General features: G+C 43.0%; 1 protein-coding gene across 2 annotated transcripts in view; it reads left to right on the top strand.

The window, feature by feature from the left end:
• Positions 1-567: 567 nt before the first annotated feature.
• The window catches only part of KLHL4 (kelch like family member 4), a 189,131-nt gene continuing 169,711 nt past the window's right edge, over positions 568-19,987 (top strand). Inside the window, exon 1 of one of the 2 annotated variants that reach the window (XM_074278267.1) lies at positions 568-1,105. In XM_074278267.1, coding sequence (XP_074134368.1) covers positions 675-1,105 — 431 coding nt within the window. In that variant the 5' untranslated portion in view covers positions 568-674. Of the gene's footprint in view, positions 1,106-6,687; positions 6,797-19,987 lie in introns of those variants that run through there. The other variant, XM_074278268.1, reaches the window with a different exon arrangement.

Below are 19,987 nucleotides of genomic sequence, written 5' to 3'. Positions count from 1 at the left end.
GGAGGCTGTGTGAAAAATCTTGCCAATCCCACGGAGGGGGGGGGGGGGCTGGCCCACGTGCCAGAGGCTCGCTGCAGACAATTATATAAGATTCTCTTTTCATTCATAAATCTTCCAGGTGGGAGCCCTGCCCCTTCGTGGGGCGCAGGCTGTGGAGGGAGGAGACGCTGGGGCCGCCAGCGGGGCCCACGGACTCCCCCTCCAGGTCCCCTAGGAGGGGCAGGTCGCTAGGTGGGCCGACCCGGAGGGCCCGCGAGTGTGCCAAAGTAGCGGCGGCGGCGGCGGGCGGGAGGGGCGCGCGCCGGCGGCCGCTCTCCCGGGCTAAGCCGATTTACTTGTTTAAGGTCTGACCTCATCATCCTGTCGGCATGGGTTCCCACCTACACGCTTAGCGGCAGCCGCAGCAGCCGCCCGGCCTCAGCTCCCTCCGAGTGGATGCTGCCGAGCCCCAGAGGCAGAGCTGGGGGGAGCGGGAGGTGGGAGGCACAGCGGGAGGGAGGAGGGAGGGAAGGAGGGAAAGGAAGGCGCTTGCTCCCGGCACTTGGGCTTTCGTAGCCTGTTCCGAAGAGGCAGAGAAAAGAAACGTAACAAAGACTCCATTTCCTCTCCGGGAGGGAGAGCCGGCTTCGGTCTCCCCCCCTCCCCGCCCCCCACCTCCCCCCCCTCCCGCAAAGATGTCAGTGTCGGGCAAGAAAGAGTTCGACGTGAAGCAGATCCTGCGGCTCCGCTGGCGCTGGTTCAGCCACCCCTCGCCCGGCGCCCCGGGGCCCGGAGGCTGCCCGCAGCAGGAGGGCTACGAGCACCGGGGGAGCGCGGCGCAGAGCCGCCTCAAGAGCCACTCGCGGGACAGGGGCAGCGGGCTCAAGAAGAGCAGCGGCGGCAGTCCCGGCCGCCAGAACATCCTGGCCCCGGTGCCGGGACCGACCCCCGGCCAGCACAGAGCCGCTCAGACGTGGCAGCAGCACAGCCTCATCGAACACTTCCGAGCCAATGAGGACATTCCCAAAGCAAGCCCGGAGGAGAAGCTGCTCACGCCAGGGGCCCCGGAAAGCGCCCCGGATCTGCAGATGATCACGGAGGAAACCCCCCAGGACTCTGCCCAAAGGTAGGAGTTAGCAGCGGCGGCGGCGGTGGCGACGCCCCCCCCCAAAGCCCCATCTAGGCGGCCTCGGTCCCCTGCTCCGGCCCTGGGGCGGACGGGCGGGGAGGGGGGTGGGTTGGGGGAAGCCCAAGCCGGGACGCCTCGCTCCCCGCTTTGCTCCCCAACCTTGGCCCCGGCTGCGGGCGGGAGGGAGCCCGAGCTGGCCGGGGAGGGGGGGTGTTCCTAGAAACGTCAGTGTGCGCAGAGCCCAACAGTCGCCCCATCCCCCAGGAAAAGGGGAGCCCCAACCGGAGAAGCCTTCCTCCTCCTGCCCGGTGCAAAATGCTTTGGGTCACTTGGGACTGCTCCCCCTCCCCCCAGCCTCCGGTTAACGTGCTGGAGAGTTCACTCAGAAGGCTCGCCCTCCCGGGGTCCTGGGCACACAGACCTTCAGCGGTCCCCTCGGGCGGCCGTCCCGCGGGCCGCCTGGGACACACGTTCCCACTTTGCAAGTCGCAGCAACTTTGGGGACGGCTCTCCTCCTCACAAACTCTTTCTGGGCTCCTTTTCCTCCAGCCTCTTAGTGAGGATGCGCGCCTCCCACCTGCCAAGGGAACTTGCGCTGGCTGCTCGCGCCCGCTCCCTCGCCAGGTGCCTCACTTGCGGAGGGGGGCACCCCTGGAGAGGCTCCTTCCACAAGGCAGGCAGCTTTCTGGGAACTTGAGTGTCAGGCGTGGGGGGAGGGGGGAGGCCAGTGCCACCGGCCGGAGGACACGGCTGCCGTCTCCGCCCGGGCTCGCCCCTTCCCCGTCCTCCCGAGCAAGAGAGAGCCCGGGCCGCCCCCGGGAGGCCGCCGCTTTCTTTTCGTTTTGCCGGGCTCGTGGGTTTCTTCTTGAGGGGAGGCTAAAGATCTGAGTGACAGAAATGGAAAAGCGCTCGGGACAAAGAGAGGCTTTTTCGGGGTGTTTTCCAATTATGTAACGGCCCGGGCACGCTGGTGGAACAAGTCCCGTTCCGGCTGTGAGCTTACCTGGGGGGGGGAGGGGGGGAGGGCGGGCTGTCACTGTGCAAACCCAGAGGCAAAGGGTGGCCCCCAGCTGCCCCAACACACGGAAGCAGGTTGATGGCCTCTACGCGTGCCACGGACTCCCCAAAGTCCCACAAAGACCCACAAAGACAGGGCTCTGGGCTGAGGGGGAACCGCTAAGGAAAAAGCTTCCTTGGAAAACATGCGAAATAAAGACTTCCACCCGACCATTCTGGTCTGGGGTGAAGGATTTCCATATAGATGTTCAAAAATATCCGAGCCCAGAACAGAGCATCTAGAGGTAACCCAGCTTAGCCAGAGCCGGCCTTTGAGTTAGAAAAAACCCAGTTCTAGGTGTTGAAAAATATCTGAGCCCAGAACAAAGCATCCAGAGGTAATCCAGGTCATCCAGAGCCGGCCTTTGAGTTAGAAAAACCCTGGTTGGAGTTTCGGTGGGCCCCATGTTAGCTGTGTGAGCCTGGGCAAGGAACTTGACCTCTCAGTGCTTTTGGCAACTGCCAGCCTTGAAGTTTCAGAGGAGGTGCTGACCTGCACTGACAGCCAGAATTCCTTTATCTGGGAGCTTCCTCTCTCCTCCAAATCCCAGATCCCTATTCTCCACATACAGACGAGTGCTAGATCTACCCGTGTGGGTTTTGTGTGATGAACGAAGATGGCAAACCAATAGGAAGGTGGCTGCTCGGCATGCTATTTCCCAACGATGCGGCCAAAACCCATTCTTAACCCCCCCCTGCTGAATCCTCGAGCTGAGAAGGAGATGTTTCTTTTCAGATAAGTGTACCCATCTGTCTCAAGTGCAAGCTTTAGCTAACCGGCACCTCCTGACAAAATTCTATGAAGATTCCTGAATGGATTTGTCAGCGCTTGCTTGGTGATGGGATAGGATGCCGGACATCGGGCCAAGTGTCCCTGTGTGCACGGAGTCCTTTTAAACGTGTTTGCCGATTTCTGCAGGGTGGTTCATGTTCTGAGCATGAATTAGTACACATGCTAACTGTCTTTCCATCTGATGGCTTCCTTTGTATTCATGTGCAGTTTATTTTATGCATTTAAAAGCACTTCTGAGAAGGGAAGATGTATTTATTAAGTGCCTACTGTGTGCCTAGCACTGTGCTACGTGCTTCACAAATGTAATCTCATTTGATCCACACAACAATCCCGCGAGAGAGGGGCTGTTATCGCCCCCGTTTTACAGTTGAGGAAGCGGAGGCAGGCGGAGGTGCCGTGACCTGGCCAGCTTCGCCCAGCTTCTGTCTGAGACCAATCTGATGACCAGTTTCTCCCCTGACTCCAGATCCTAGCTGCCCCTAGAAGGCGGCTGTGGTCTTTACCAGCACGCAGGCGGGACCCATACCACAGAAGAAGGTTAAGAACTCCATCTGCATAGCGATTTGTTGTTAACTGTGCCACAATAATGTTCTCTTTAAAAAGGAAAATACATACAGGAAACTGTAGCAATACTGTAGGCTCTAAAGACAAGGGTTTCTGAGCCAACTGGGAGAGGGAAATGAAGGACCTTGGAAGATCACAGAGTTCCACATGGAAGAAACATTAGACGTCATTTAATCCACTCCTCTCATTTTACAGAGGAGGAAAGCGGAGGGGAGAGAAGTTAACTGACTGGTGCAAGGTCATATGGCTGATAAGTATCCGAGGCAGGATTTAAACCCAGGCCTCCGTAACACCATGCTCAACACTCTAATCACTATACATACCACACTTTCTCACACTCCCTTAGATAAGACAATCTCATTTTTCATAATGTATTAGACTGCAGAGACACAGAGGTACAGAATGGCACACAAGTGATTAGTGTGCTATATTTGGAGAACATCACAGAAACACACTTAAAGGAAAAAAATAGAGGCAGAATCGCATTAAAGTTCAATCTGTAGGTATGAGCATGGTGGTATCGAAAAAAAAATCTCAAATAAAACTTTTTTCTGCCCTGGTGTGCTTAACATGTACGGATCTTTTGTGTTTACAAACAGTCACGTGCTGATTCTTCACATCTACGGTGTATGTACCTAACTGTTAGGCATCAGGGACAGTGATTCTCTCCTATTCCAGTTGTCTCAGTCTCAAACTTCTAATTCAGTTGCCTCTCTCTGACTTCCTGAATCACCACTGCCAAATCGCTGTCCTCGCAGTGGTATCCCCTTTCCAAACTGATCGATGATATTCCAAGTATTGAGACAAATATTCCAATAACATCTTATTTCTCACATTACAATTGATAGACAGTTCTGAATGTATTATGCATGCCACATTTGTAAACCATAACAGACCACAGAGATTTGTTATTGTGTATATGTGTATGTGCATGAACAGCTTGGTAGGGTCATAAGTAAATGCCAGAATATTAATGTTATGAGAAAATGTCAGCCTAAAATAACCCCAATCACCTCTTTATTGTATGTGTGGATTATTTATACTGTAGAAGGCCCTCCCTGGCCCACAGCTAAAGAGGGACCATGGAGTAGGGAACAGTACTGATGGGGGCTGGGCAGGAGGCCCCAATCTACTTGGGCTAGAGGGCTGTAAAAAGCTCAAGGAAACTGCTATGTAGATGGGTCATCTATAATTTGTCATTAGCTGGATCAGTGTTACCATGTTAAACATAAACCATGATTCCCACTTCTCCCAAGAGCCCTTGCTCTCCTAAGGTTAGGCCAGGAAGAGTACTGCGATTCTTCTACTCTGAGGCCTCTCTAAGAGTGAAAAAGGAATTCTATAAGGTTTGGAATCCAAAGCAAATGATGGGGGGGGGTCACAGCTGCTGTTCACTACCCCTTGGGAATTAACCAAGGAGGTAGATCTCAACTCTGCCAAATATTCTCTTCCATATGCAATTAGCTCTGAATTTTTTCCTCCTATAACTCAATGATTAATCACCAAGGTCAACCAGCTAATTCAGAAATCTACCCTGGCTTCTTGACTAATTAATCTGTTGACTGATTAAGTAATGAGCTATAGGGGAGCATTTGGGGCTAATTGTTTATAGAAGGGGATTGTGAGAAGTGATAAAGCTAAAGGGAGTACACTGCTTAGTAGGAATCTCCTTGAGGTAATAACTATAGTACATAGGATACTAGGCCAGGGAGCTGAACTATAAATTCAGACTTCCTTAGACCAAAATCACATGCCGCTTGTTTCTCTCAATCCCAGCACAAGCCTTTCTTCAGTATGTAATCTTGTGGAGCAATATTCATATCTAGGGGTGAGCGATGTGCCTTTATTATACACAGTGAAAAATACGTGTAATATTATTGCCCAAAAGAAGACAGTGTTCTTATTCCCACAAAGAAAATAAGCCACAAAGTGTCCTCATCAGCAAACGCTGGGGGATGGGGGAGTTCTGTGAAGAATTTAGAGAATAACTCCTCCTGTCCCGTACATAGGGAGCTTGGTCCATGTGTCGTTTTAGCTAGAAAGCCTTGACAGGCCCCAAGGAATCTTGGGTAAAGCAGTACATCCTTGCTCTGCACCTGCTATTTGTACTGTGACTAACTGTGGCACCCTTCAGCAAAAGTCATGGCAGTCACGGGCCTTTAAAAACTGTGGGGAACTCTCAGAGGCAGGATCACTGTTGTCTTATGGACTTTGGCAGACAACCTGTACTCAGAAAAGAATATGGGAAAAGGGAAGAATTGCTTCAAAAGGGGAAAGAACAGAGCTTATCACTCTCACATTTGGAAATCCAGAATATCCCTTGTACCCTGACCTCCTCTCCAGGCAACATCATTTTATATTTCTATTTCTGGGTCGCTAGAAAATTGAAGACCATCCCACTGTTAGAATGGGGTAAACTGAATAGACTATTTAAATTTGAAAAGGCATTTAATATATCCACAATAAGATATTCATTTCACTCAGGGTTGATTATGCATACAATAAACTAATCAACCTAACAGATTTTGCTAGCTATTTCTGCTCTGGGGAAAAACTCACACACACACACACACACACACACACACACACACACACACACACACACACACATACACACACACATTATTTGTCAAACTATCAGAGAACACAATACTTCCCAAATTCTCTACATCTCATTTTGTTTCTTTCCTGCCTAAGAAATCCATCATTCTTGAGTAAGGATAGGAGTATATTGAGTCAATCAATCAAATAGCCTCATCTTTTCCTAAAATAAGTAATTAGATACTATACATTTCTCAGGTGAGGACACATCTTTAATGATCACTTGGTAGGAATACATATGTGGCAGTGAGTCTATTTGGTTTGGCTGAGGGACTTGGTCATGCACTGTGGAATCTCTATGATATCATTAAGCTACTTGAAATCAGAGAAAAATGAGAGTTCCAGCTAAACCCCTAAGAAACAATTTCTTCCATGGAAGCACAAAACCTCCTCAGCTTCCTCCCTCCTCCCCCGGATAAGAGAAGGAACTTGTGAACTTTGAAGGAGTTGAAGGATTTTGGACTTCCCCATTTTCCTACTGATGCCCCAGGATCAACCTTGGGAAAGAAGACATTGTGGCAATGTCTGCATAAAAAGCCAAGAACGGGCCGGATGTGACGAGAAAAGACAAATTCAAGGTACGACAAGGTTCCCAGAAGAAACCGTCCCCGAATTAGCCTCTCCTACCTAAGAAGAAGATATCCAGAACGCCAGCAAAAGAACTTCCATCAACTGTGAGTCACCCATTTCTCATATGTCTTAAGCTTTAGTGCCTTTTCTCCTGGACTCTATCTACTGAGGGTGGGGAGAGGGGATTTTGCCTCAACTGTTCTTACTGTACCTCCTTACTAAATATTCATTTCTAAAGAGTAATTAAGAGTATCTATGTGATATCCATTGATAATCATGGGGAAGAGCACATAGAGGGACAGAGGGGTCGCAGTGGCGCTTATGAATTACATTATTAGGAAGACACACTTCAAACTAGTCCTAGATTGAGAGGACAAATATCATATGTGTTCTGGGGACCCACACTGCCAGTGGGAATGATCCTTTCCTTTTCCCACCTAGGTCTCCTACTTTGGGTTCAGTAGGAAGATTAAGTCCCAAGTTCATATGAACTACACTTGTTCAGAGCAGATGTAAATCCTCTGACATTTTCGCTTAATTTCCCATTGTTTTTTAGACTATCATTCCCTGGCCCTTTATTGGATGTAGCTTTTTTTGGTGTCGTGATCTAAAAAGGAAGCATTTATTATTTCTGCCTTTCTGCATTTGATTGTATGGTTTTATGCCTTAATAGATGGTCGATTTTTGTATAGGTGTGCCATGTACTGCCAAGAAAAGGGTGTATTCCTTTCTGTTCCTATTCAGTTTTCTCTAGAGAGCGATCATATCTAGATTTTCTAGGATTGTACTGACCTTCCTAGTTTCTTTTTTATTTATTTTGTGGTTAGATTTGTCTGATTCTGAGAGGAGAAGGTTGAGGTTGTCCATTAATATAGTTTTGCTGTCTGTTTCTTCTTTTAAATAACTCAGTATCTTCTCTAAGAATATGGACGCTCTACCACTTGGTGCATACACGTTTAGTATGTTACTATTTCATTGTTTATGGTATCCTTTAACGAGATGTAGTTTCCTTCCTTTTCTTTTAATGAGATCTATTTTTATTTTTGCTTTATCTGAGATTAGAATTGCTACCCCTGCTTTTATTTTTTGCTTCAGCTGAAGCAAAATAAATTCTGCTCCAGTTTTTACCTTTACTTTGTATGTATCTCTCTGTTTTAAATGTGTTTCTTGTAAACAGAATATTGTAGGATTCTGTTTTATGGGAGAGTTCATCCTAGTCACATTCACTATTATGATTACCAGCTCTGTATTTCCCTCCATCCTACGTTCTCCCCATATATACTTTTGTCCTCTTTTTCCACCTTGTCCCTCCTTAGTATTGTTTTATTTTTAATTCATCCCACCCTCTACCTTCCCTACCTTCTATAATTCCCTTAAGAGTCTGACATTTTTACACAGGAGACTGATGTGTGCACACCAAAACCAAGTGAGGAGAGCTTTCCAGCCAGTTGCCTCAGATGGTAGCTGATGAGGACAAATACGGAGAAGGTGTGTGTATGTATGTATATATATATATATATATATATATATATATATATACACACACATATATATATATATATATACACACACATATACATGGTATTAGATTCCATAGTGAACCATGCCTCAGCTTGGGAAAGTTATGTAGAGTTTATGGTTCTCTCTCTCTCTCTCTGTCTCTCTCTGTCTCTCTCTGTCTCTCTCTGTCTCTCTCTGTCTCTCTCTCTCTCTCTCTCTCTCTCTCTCTCTCTCTCTCTCTCTCTGTATATATATATATATATATATATATATATATATATATATATATAGGCAGGGAAAATAACTAATTTGCAGCCAAATGTTTCCCAGCTGTGCTTTTTGTCCAAAACTTTTTTGTTTATTCTGTCCTCTTCTTCTATGTAGTAAAGAGACAGAGCCCACACTTTGGGATGCTCCCATATTCCATCACACTGAGAGGTAACAACAGGAAGGAGCATCACACCCCAGCCCCTGTTATTATATCCATGGCTTCATGGCAGCAAAGAAACACCAAAGTGTACAAAACATCCTCCAAACCATATTTCCTAAGAGAGGCCAATTAGGGCATTCATCAAATGCTCTTATCTTTAAAATAGATATCTTGGATGAATTCCGAAGTTAAGTTTTAACTGCTTTCTACCTCATTTTATATTCTAAGTGACTGAGAACACCAGCTCTTCATTTTACAAACCAAACTCTATTGGCTATTCTTAGCCTTCACTGCTTTCTGACAAATTCTTTCCCATTAACAGGATGGGCCTTAAGCATGAGGTAGAGTAGTGAGCTCCCCATGTGTGTAATTCAAGGGAGAAAGGGAAGAACCTTCTTCTCCGATGTCCCTCCCTTTTATTGGATCATTCCATTTGAAATCCTACCACTAGAGATGAATTACTTTAATAGACTTATAGATGAAATACAGTTGGGAAAGCACTTTGTAAATGTTGAAGGATATAACAATACCTGGTTATGATTGTCATTATGATTATGTGGAGGCTTAACCCATTATGCTGGGCACTGAAATGTGCTGGAAAATTACTTGCTTATTAAGCAAAGAAATGAGCAACAAGGAAATCCACACAAGAAAAGAGAAGGGAGTTTAGAAAGAGACACAGATAAGCAGATTAGTATTGTTTCTACCATATCATTGACTAGATAAAAACCAAGCTGTACTTAAGGGATACATGGTTTCCTATGAAGTCTTTTTTCTGAAGTAAAAGTTTGTGTTATTGATGTCTGTCAAGCTCATAGTCAAGAAAAAGGAAAACTGGTCAAAATTATCTGGTCCAACTCACCTTCCCTATTTTACATGCAAATTAAGTGAGACTCAGAAAAGTGAACGTGCATGACTATTATCCCAGGGCAAGTGACCTGCAGGATCAAGATTAGATTTCTAACTTCTAAGACCAATGCTCTTTCCATAATTCTTTGATGCTCTTACTAAAGAAAATGAAAAAAAAGAAGTGTAGAGATCCTTTGTGAAATACTAAGTAACTTCTCTGTTGGAAGCAAGAGGCTTAGCTGGACAGTTGCTCTACCCCTCTAATTCAACAGAGGCAACTTCTTTGCCAAGCCTATGACTAACCTGAGCCATAAGGGTATGTCCAGCTATGGAAATGATGCCGGGATCAGTCCTAGTTGAGAATATTGCATTTGTTAGTTATGAAGTAATTAGAATAGTCTAATACTATGAAAAAGGGCTTAGTGTTACAGTATGGGAATGAAAATAAGAGACTTAATCACTATGGTTTTCCTTTAGCTACAATATCAAATAATATGCTGAATCAGAGAAAATTCATTATTAAACAGTTTTGCCTGCAATTCTGATGGGCCAAATGGGATGGTATCAACTGTGAGGTTTCCTATTCCATCAGAAGATTTCAAAGAGCCATTAACTCTCTGTGCCTATCTCCCTAACAGTGTTTTCCAAGGGACATGAGTCCAAAGCTCAGTGAACTATGCCATACTTCCTCTAGGGATTGATTCATAACTCAACAACTCTCTTAAGTTGTAGAAAGTGCTTTCCTGATAGCATAAATGTGTTTGAAGGGTGGGAGATTATAAACTTCATTTTCATGTAATGTCCAAGGAAGTCAAGTTTACTTGTAAACACAAATTTCAATTTCAAGGTAGACTGTACTGCTGAATTGCTATCCATTGACTGTCAATGTTCTGGGGTCAGCATAACAGCAGGGAGCTGTGGGAGGAATCAAAGGGCTAAAAGATTGTGGAGATGAAAGGGACTTGGGATATCACCTCGTCCAAGGCTTTGATTTTACAGATGAAGAAACTGAGTCTCAGAAGTGACACATCTTTAGAACTGGCAGAGCTAAAATCAGAAAGCAAGTCTTTTTGCTCAAACCCAGTTCTCTTTCTACAAGAAAAGGCTGTCCTCAGGGTTATAATTTTCAGTGGCAGTTATGATCAAATGATATCCACTCTGTAATTTTGTATCAATAGAGTGATATATAATGTGAGTTGTTATCATTGCCCACAATTTTAAACTTACAACTTCTCAAGGCTAGGGGCTGTCTTTGTCTTTCTTTGAAATCTCGGTTTTTAGTACATTACTCGCCACATAGTAGATACTTATGAACTATTTATTTACAATGTAAAAAGGAGATTTAAAAAATTCTTGTAAATCAAACCATGTTAATCAAAGCATAGAAATTAAGTCATTGGGGTAAAAAAAGATTTCAGCTGCTTGGCAGGAAAGGTAGTGATTGGCTCAAGTGAGAAAGACAGAAATAGTTATCGGGAGATAAGGCAAAGAGGGAGTAGGTAATACATAATGACCCCAAAGGAGTAGAGAACAGAGAAGGGATGGGTTAAAAAAAGAAGAAAAAAGAAAAAAGTAGCTGGCTTTTGCCGTTTTGTCTTGAATGGGGTTTGCTATCTTGAATGCACACGTCTTCTAGTTTGTGGGACATTTCTATTTTGTGGGATTGTGTGTGTCTGTGTATGCTGAATGAAAAAAGTCATGCCAAAAGTTAAGAAATGTTATTTAAGTGTGCCTTGAGGGAACAAAGCCCACACATTTTCTGCGTCTACTCTAAGTGAAGCGGGGAGCACTGAAACAATTATATAGATTGCTCAGTACAGTAATACTGAAAATATTTTCCCTCAATTATCTAGGTATTTGAAATGAAATTGATGGGTTAGATCTCAGTTATCTGTGTAACTGCTCTGATCGTTGGCTACAATTTATGTCTCCATTAGTCTCAACTCTTGATAGTCACATTCAAGGCTTTTTACATCTCAGTTTATCAGTGTTGACCCAGATACCATCATGGAAATCAAGAACGACATTATGAACTCATGCCTCTATGCTAGCTAAAGCTATGCTCTATTGAGCAGATGCCATTAGGTAAGAGAATTATTTTCAAAGAGTTTCCATATTCTATTTAAAAAAGAATTGTCCAAAGGCATGATGATAAGAACAATAAAGCTTTTTAAAATATATATATATATATAATTCTTCATTTACAACATTTCCCTCTTATATGGCTCAGTTTTCTATAATGAATATTGCTGGTGTTGATCTGATTCATGATAATCAGTTCTAAATTTGAGTCCATCCAAATGGGGGTAAAACTAGACTTTATATTCAAATCTTGAATTAAGACTTCCTATTCCTCTGGGGTCTCTGCAGTCTCACTTGGCCGGGAAGGTGAAGTCTGTGTTTGTTGTGAAAGCTTCCAATTCTGACTTAACCTAATCAGCCTGACCCATATATTCAGAGAATGGATCATTAATTTAGAGTTGGAAGGGACTTAGAAACCATGTAATGACAGAAAAGGAAAGTGAACTTTCAGAGAAGTGAAGAGACTTGGTCAAGATCATATATTTCTCAAAGGAAGAAATGAGACCCAAGCCCTCCAGCTGTACAGTAAGTGCTTCTCTCACTATACAGGGATGTTCAAATGCAAATCAGATCTTTCACTAGGCAACAAGAAATGGAACTCCCAATTTATGGCTTCCTTCCAGTGAGGAACGTGGACCAAATTAGCATGATCATACTACTTACTAACATCTCTGTAGCACTAGGAAAAATGAGAACTGTTTTATGTGCATGATTTCATGGGAGCTGCACAATAACCTTGGGAAGTAAATGCTCCACATCCCTCATTTTTAGATGACAAAACTGAAACCTAGTGAGATTCTGGGACTTGTCAGTGACCACACACCCAGCAAGTATTGGAGACAGAATTTGAAGCCAGGACTCTTCACTATTCCATGCCACCCTAAATCAGAATGAAGTATAACAGTGTGCTGTAATCTTAATGCAGATGAGAGTTTTAATTGAAAGGCAAACTAGACTAACATGAATCGGAAGCAAACAAATTTTCTAAACTATTGAACTAGAGCAGAAATGCAAATATCAAAATCTTTCAGTTGTTGAATCTCTGCTCCCAGATGGAATTTTTGGTTCTAGTTTGGCCTAATATCGGTACAGAGATAGGAGCTAGATATACCCTTCAGGAACTCCAAGACACTTTAGCCATTTGGAGATTGGTGGCAAAGGATGATGTCTGTACCTTCACAAAAGTAATGGGTAAGGCAGCACTATTCTGTCATGTTCTTTAATTTTAGACTTAGTCCCCATCCTGATTTACTTAAGTGAAGCCAACTGAAAAATCAAATTTTGGCTTGATCAACTTTGTGGGGCTTGAGATGAGATTATTAATAGTGCTTTCCATTTCAGAATGATTTGAAAAAATATTAATAATTCATCATAACTGAGGATGCAAGAACAACATTTTAAAATTAGAAGTCTTCAAAATGGATAGAATTGGCAATCTAACCCAGCTTGTGAAATCTGAATTTGTTAACAGAGGTCCCTTCATAGCTTCCTGTTTAAAAAACTAACGGAAACAAAATAAGTACTCCAAAAGTTCCTTACAATTCAATTACCCAGAACAAAGTAATACTTGGATGTTCAAACAATAAGGTCTTATTAAAACATTTAAATTAGAGGGAAACATCCATTACTACTGAGCGCTATGTAAAATAGCTTGTAGCTAAAATCCCTCACTTGTAGTTCCTCTATAGCTACCGGTTGAGAAAGTGAGGCATTTTTCGTATCCTCCTACATCTCTTCTTCCTTCCTTTCTGTCTCAGAGAAAGAAATGAGCCTCTTGTATATCCAACAATCGTCTCCTTTTTTCTTTTTTCTCTTTAATCATTTTCTCTATTGAGTCTTTCCCTTCACCCTTCAAAAACTGCTAAGATATCATCTCTTCTGAAAGAGCTTTGATTTGACCCTGACAAATCCTTAGGATCATCTTCGACCTCTAGACAGTTTAGATTCCACTGACCATGTCCACTTCTTTCCCCATGTCTTCAGGCTCTTGCAATTTGGCAAGATGGAATCACCCTACTGGAGAACTCTTTCTAAAGCCATTCATGACCTCAACCGTGTTAGATCCAATAGTCCTTTTTTCAGATTTGACACTGTGGACCTCCTCCTTCTGAATAGCCTTTCGTCCATTATTTTCTGTGACACTACCCTCACATGGTCCTGCTATCTCTGTGTTACAAAAGGAATAGACTCTTGCTGGCTCTTCATCATTCTCCTACTCATCTAACCATCATTCTCACAGTTCTGTGCTTGGGCTTCTCTATACATACTCTCTTTCTATAGATTTCAATTATTTCAATCGCCTCTCCACATGTGACTCCCCACATCTATGTCTTTAGCAATTTTTCAGAAGTCTCATCCTGTTTCCAGTTTTCTACTGGACATCTTCATCTGACTACTGAACAAAACTATCTTCTACTATGACTTCTAACACCAAATACACACACACACATATATTTGAAGGTTAAAATTTAATCCCAAGATTAGTCAAGTAACAGCTTCTAAGTTTCTAGAGCTTAGAGATATGCAGCACTTTTAACAAACTCTTATTAAGGTCTAAGACAGAAGGCCTTACCCAACTAGTTTGGTAGTTTTTTAATAGGAATGGGTGCTATATTTTGTTGAAAGCTTTTTCAGCATGTATTAAGATTATCATATAACTTCTATTGGTTTTGTTATTGATATGGTCGATTATGGCAATCGTTTTCCTGATATTGAACTAGCCCTACATTCCTGGTATAAATTCCAATTGGTCTCAGTATATTATTATCCTGCTGATATGTTGTAATATTTGTTAATATTTCATTTTAAATTTTTGCAGCAATAATCATTAGGGAGATTGGTCTGTAATTTTCTTTCTCTGTTTTGACTCTTTCTGGCTTAGGTCTCATTACCATATTTGTGTCATAGAAGGGATTTGCTAGGACTCCTTCTTTACCTCTTTTTTTCAGTTTACACAGTACTGGAATTAATTATTCTTTAAATGTAAATCCATCAGAGCCAAGAAAACAATAAACACAATGTGTAAATGGAAAGAACCACAAAACAATCCAAATGAATGTTGTAAAATTACAAAGAATAAGCATGGACCCAAAGAACAGAAATGAGAAGATACTACGAAGCCCCATCTTTGCAGAGGTGGGAGGTCAATAGACATGGTACCCCAGTTTATTATTTTTTTGGTGTATTGATTGGTTTTGCTATTTTTTTCCTTTGCTCTCTTTTTTCTTTAAGAATATCATTAAACTTCAACAATGAGATGAACCAAATCAGTTCCAATAGAGCAGTAAGGAACTGAACCAGCTACACCCAGCGAAAGAACTCTAGGAGATGACTATGAACCACTACATAGAATTCCCAATCCCTCTAATTTTGTCCGCCTGCATTTCTGATTTCCTTCACAGGCTAATTGTACACTATCTCAAAGTCCGATTCTTTTTGTACAGCAAAATAACTGTATGGACATGGATGCATATATTGTATTTAATTTATGCTTTAACATATTTAACATGTATTGGCCAACCTGCCATCTGGGGGAGGGGGTGGGGAGAAGGAGGGGAAAAGTTGGAACAAAAGGTTTTGCAATTGTCAATGCTGAAAAATTACCCATGCATGTATCTTGTAAATAAAAAAGCTATTAAAATAATAAATATAAAAAAGAATATCATTACAAGGGATAGTTTTCTTTAGAATATTGTTATAAGGGAGAGATAGTGGGTTCATAATCCAGTTTTTTCCAGAACCATAGATTTATATTCTGATTTTGTATGTATGGTAGGTGATAGTCTTAATGTTATTTAGGAGGAACTCAGGAAGAACTGTCAGCTAAAATATTTTCTCTTTAGAGTGTCATACTCCTAAAACTATACCAATTAGTGATAACAATTGGTTTAACCTCTTTTAATGTATAAATCATTAGGGAGTTTGGAGCTTAATCATTCACATCTTCTTATGGATGAAGGCTAGCCCCACTGAGGGCAAAGGTTTTAATGGGGAAGAAAAGAAAGAGGAGAGAAACTGCAAAGAGAGAAGTAAGTGGTAATTTTGGAACCTGGAGTATTGTGGGCCATGAAGCAGTAGGCAGACTTTGGGGGCCTGAGCACTGAAAGGTACCAGGGACAAACTTTGCAAATGTTGCCATTTTGTCCCATACTTGCCTGAAACACACACATCTTTCATAGTCAAAGGCAGGCATGTCTATGTTTATCACTGTGAGAATGTGTGCTTATGAAAGAGAAATCAAATGATATTTGGTCATACTGTTGAAATGTAAATGTAAAAGTATTGATCTGCTTTGTGACTACAGTTACTACTGAGGTTCTAGAATCTAGATGAAAAGATTAATAGGAGCTCCCATTTACCTGAAGGAAAACAGAGCAGTCCCTAAAGGCCCAGAGCCATGCTGCTTATCTCTATATCACAATAATCCTCTGGCTACCCCATCTGGAAGCTAAAATGGCCCTTGGGCCATTCCCTAATCTCACCATTCCAGCTGGGGTTTCCATACATTTGCACAATCTGCCCTCCCTGCCTTGGAATGTACTCCTTCCCCATCCAAGCTTGGCTGAATCCTTATCTTTCCTTAAGGCTGTTCTGGTGACACTTCCTCTAGGAAACCTTCACTCATCTCCCCAGGAATTTGGCTTCTCTTCTTCCTCACATTTTTCCAACACTCTGTCTGATCTTTCCTTTGGCCCCATGGAAGCTCCTCTGGGCTTGAGTTCATTTAATATCTTTTCCCCTTGTTTTCTCCATTCTCAAAAAGCAAAAGCAAAGGATGAAAATAAGGACCTTTTAGGAAAAGCTTTCCTTGTTTAATATAGTGGGAACTAATGCAATGCACAACCATTTCAAAGTGCTACTGATAGATACTAAAGGATAAAGGACTCAACTATTTGCATTATGGTTTAGGAAAGTCATCAGGCTAAATCCTCCCCTTGCCCAATTTAAAGTAACATTCGTCCTTAGGCTGGCTGATATCTTACTACTCTATTTAATGGAAACTGAGTGTGCTAAATATCTCACCTCCAAATCTATTTAATGAATGCCTATCTTTTTAATACACTATTGGCACCTCTGGGGAATTGTGGTGCTGTTTTTTCCCTTGATTTTTAACAGTGGTACTCACAACCTAAGAAGTGTATATTTTATCCATTAAAATTGATTAAAATTACTTTTATGGTAACTGTTAAACGAGCTCAAGGAGGCACCACGAGGGAGACACATTGGAATTTCAACAGTGAAACTCATACAAATGTAGTGATACCTGGAAACACACATTTCGGAACTCAATACGGGTAGGTTACCAACTGTGATGGGTATGTGTGTGAGGTTTGTGTGTGAGGTGTATGAGTATTAAGTGATGTATGGGTGAGATATGTGTTGTGAGGTGTGTAACAGAGCTGTGTGTGTGAGAGAGAGAGATTTTGTGTGTGTGTGTGAGGTGTGTGTGTGCGTGCATGTTTCAACTACATAAAGGAAAACTAAGACACCAGAAACACTATCTCTAAGGTTAAAGAGCCCAAATGTTTACAATGAGAAAAATATGAGCAATTCTTTTTTTTTTAATTCCTTCAAAAGCAGATTTAGAAAACTGAGTGGGAATGAGTGCCGGGGCTCAGCACGCTGGAAAATTGTGATTTTTACATGGGGGACGCCATCTTTGACCATCCAGAGGCATAGATTCATTTGTGCAATGCATATTAATCCATAACCACTTATTAAACATTTTCTATGCATCAGGGAGAACCTTAGGGGATGCCAGAGTGCACTGAGCAGGGGGCCTGGAGTCAGGAAGACTCATCTTTCCTGAGTTCAAATGTAGTCTCAGATACTTCATGACCCTGGGCAAGTCATCTAACTTTGTCTGCCTCAATTTCCTCATCTGTAAAAAGATCTGGAGAAGGACATGGCAAACTAGTATCTTTGTCAAGAAAACTCCAAATGAGGCCACAGAGAGTCATACATGACTGAACAATGACAACGATATGCCAGAGGCTGCGCTAAGCACTAGGGAAATGAAAAAAGGCCCCCAAATAATTCCTGTCAGCACTCCATTATATATAGACATAGATTTATTTATGTATGTGTCTAATATGCACACACACACACACACAATGGAAGGGTGGCGCTCCAGAAGGGACGACTAGCATTTGGGAGAACTGAAAAAGGTCTCATGCAGAGAGACACGAGGTCAAGGTTAGCCATGTCAGAAAATCATTGTGTTCTTCATTACTGGAGATACTATGGGTAGGGCTGGGCCTGGGGCATTTCAGGTATATTTTGGCACTTTCAAAACAGATGCATGCTAATATGAAAATACTGAGTACTCCCAGATTACAGGAAAATCCTCAATGTGTACTTAATTTACTAAGAAACTGTTCTATTCTATTCTGATCATTTTACCATATACTATATGGTGACTATAACTGTAGGGACCTGGAAATGGGATAATATGCTTTGAACCGGAAGGCACCTAAGGGAGTCATATGGTCCAGCTGTCTCATTTTACAGGCAAGAAACTTGGAGTTCAGAGAGGCTAACTGGTCTGCCCCAAGATACCCAGACAATAAAAGGCAGAGCCAAGATTCAGGGCCCAGGAACTGCGACTCCAAATCCAGTTTTCTCGCCACTGCTCGATGGTGCTATTAGTAGATGTGACATTTTGTTCTTTTAACCTTAAGAAAAGTAACAAGCAGTATTATTTTTAGCTTTTCACTGTTTACAGCTGGTCATTTCGTTCATCTGACAAACATTTATGGACCCCTTACTTAGGGAGCCCTGGCTGGGGCAGGTAGCTGATGTTGGCTAAAGAGGAATTGTCCATCCTTGTGCGGGTTGAACAAACCTTCTCCAGCCTGCCACTTGTCATGCTATCGAACATGACTTTTGCTCTGCACACCACACATAATTCTCCCCTAAGGAGGGGACTTTCTATGAGCACATGAAGGAAAATAAAGGGAAACAACTACCAGGGACCACTACCTCTGAGGGAACTTCCATCTAATTTCTCCTTGAAACCTCCTAACACCATTTAAAATGGCTTATTCATGGCTCAGGGATTTATCTGGGGTAAAAATGAAGTCACCCTTTTACCTGATTTGGGAGACATGGAACAAGGAAGGGAAGTGTGTTGCAGGCAGAGGGGAAATCCAGGCAAAGGCATAGAGAGTGGAGGTGGAGCTGAGGAATGGCTGGAAGGCAAGTTTGGTTGTATGGATTTAGAAGATGGAGGGGAGGGAGGAGTACACAGACAGTTCTCACATTATGTGACTGGGCCATTCCCCAGCCATGTACAGAATAGGAATTTTCCAGGAGGATGGGAGGCAGGAAGGGGGCGAGCTCCAGTGGAAGGAGGAGGCTAGCACGAGGTTCAAGGGCATGTGGGAGCACACGATGGTCAGGAACAAAGGGGACCTGGCAAGGCTGGGAGCACATAGCAAAGGAGGGCTCTAGCCAAGGCCCCGTCCTGGGAGAGGGCAGACAGCCTCTCCATGCATCTGCTCTTCTGCTTTCACTTGGAGGGGTGGTTTTTAGTTTTTTGGTTAAGGGCAGGAAGGGTGGGCAAAACAGAAGACCCCGGAGTGCTGAGCAAAGGGACAGGAGAGGAGAGAAAGAGAACACAATAGTGTCTAGCAAAGTTAACTTTGGTGGTCTTTTGGAATGAGGATTTCTTTTAGAATTCTTTAGGTAAAGTTAAATTTGCATAATATGAATTTCCAAAGTGAGAGCTACCTGTACACTAAGGCTGGAAAAATAGTTTGGGGCCAGGCTGTGAATGTTGTTGTTACTGCTGTTGTGGTTTAGGGCTTTATAAGCTAAATGGAAGAATTTCTATTTTATTCTGAAGGCAAGAGAGACACACTGGAGTGACTTCAAGGTACACACAAAGTGTTTCCTGATCCCCCATCTAGCTGCACTGCACTCCCTCTTTCCCGAAAACCTTGTATTTATAATTCTCTATTTTTATTTCATATCTGCTTCGATGTGCATAAAAGCAGGGATCCGTTTTGTTCTTTGGACTCCCAGATCCTAGCCCAGCATATGGATCACAGAGCAGCCTCTTGTTGATTCATTTGGTCGATCCTGTTGGCAGCAGAGAACCAGCTGTGGTTTCTGAGCAAGGGATTTACATACTCCACACACCAGTCTTGATCAGGGCCTCCTACTGTGTCATTTGTCTGGGCACTGCTCTGCTCCTGCCAGAGTCACAGAAAAAAAAAACAAAACCCACCAAGTTCCAATGTGATATTGGCTATTAGGATCTTTGCAGGTAGGTTTTCCCTGATACAAAATGATGCATGCAACTTTCCTGTTGAGGAGAATTGCCTATTTGTCTCATGTAGCCTGCACTACTGAATGGATCACAGTCTCATAAAGATATATTGCTGTTTTAGCTTCCAAGGCCCAGCCGCCTCACCATCCCTAGCCTACTATC

The sequence above is a fragment of the Sminthopsis crassicaudata genome, chromosome X (assembly GCF_048593235.1).
Source record: "Sminthopsis crassicaudata isolate SCR6 chromosome X, ASM4859323v1, whole genome shotgun sequence".
In the NCBI taxonomy this organism is placed as follows: Eukaryota; Metazoa; Chordata; class Mammalia; order Dasyuromorphia; family Dasyuridae; genus Sminthopsis; species Sminthopsis crassicaudata.
The sequence above is the reverse complement of the archived record's forward strand: the minus strand, read 5'-3'. Positions and strand labels throughout refer to the sequence as shown.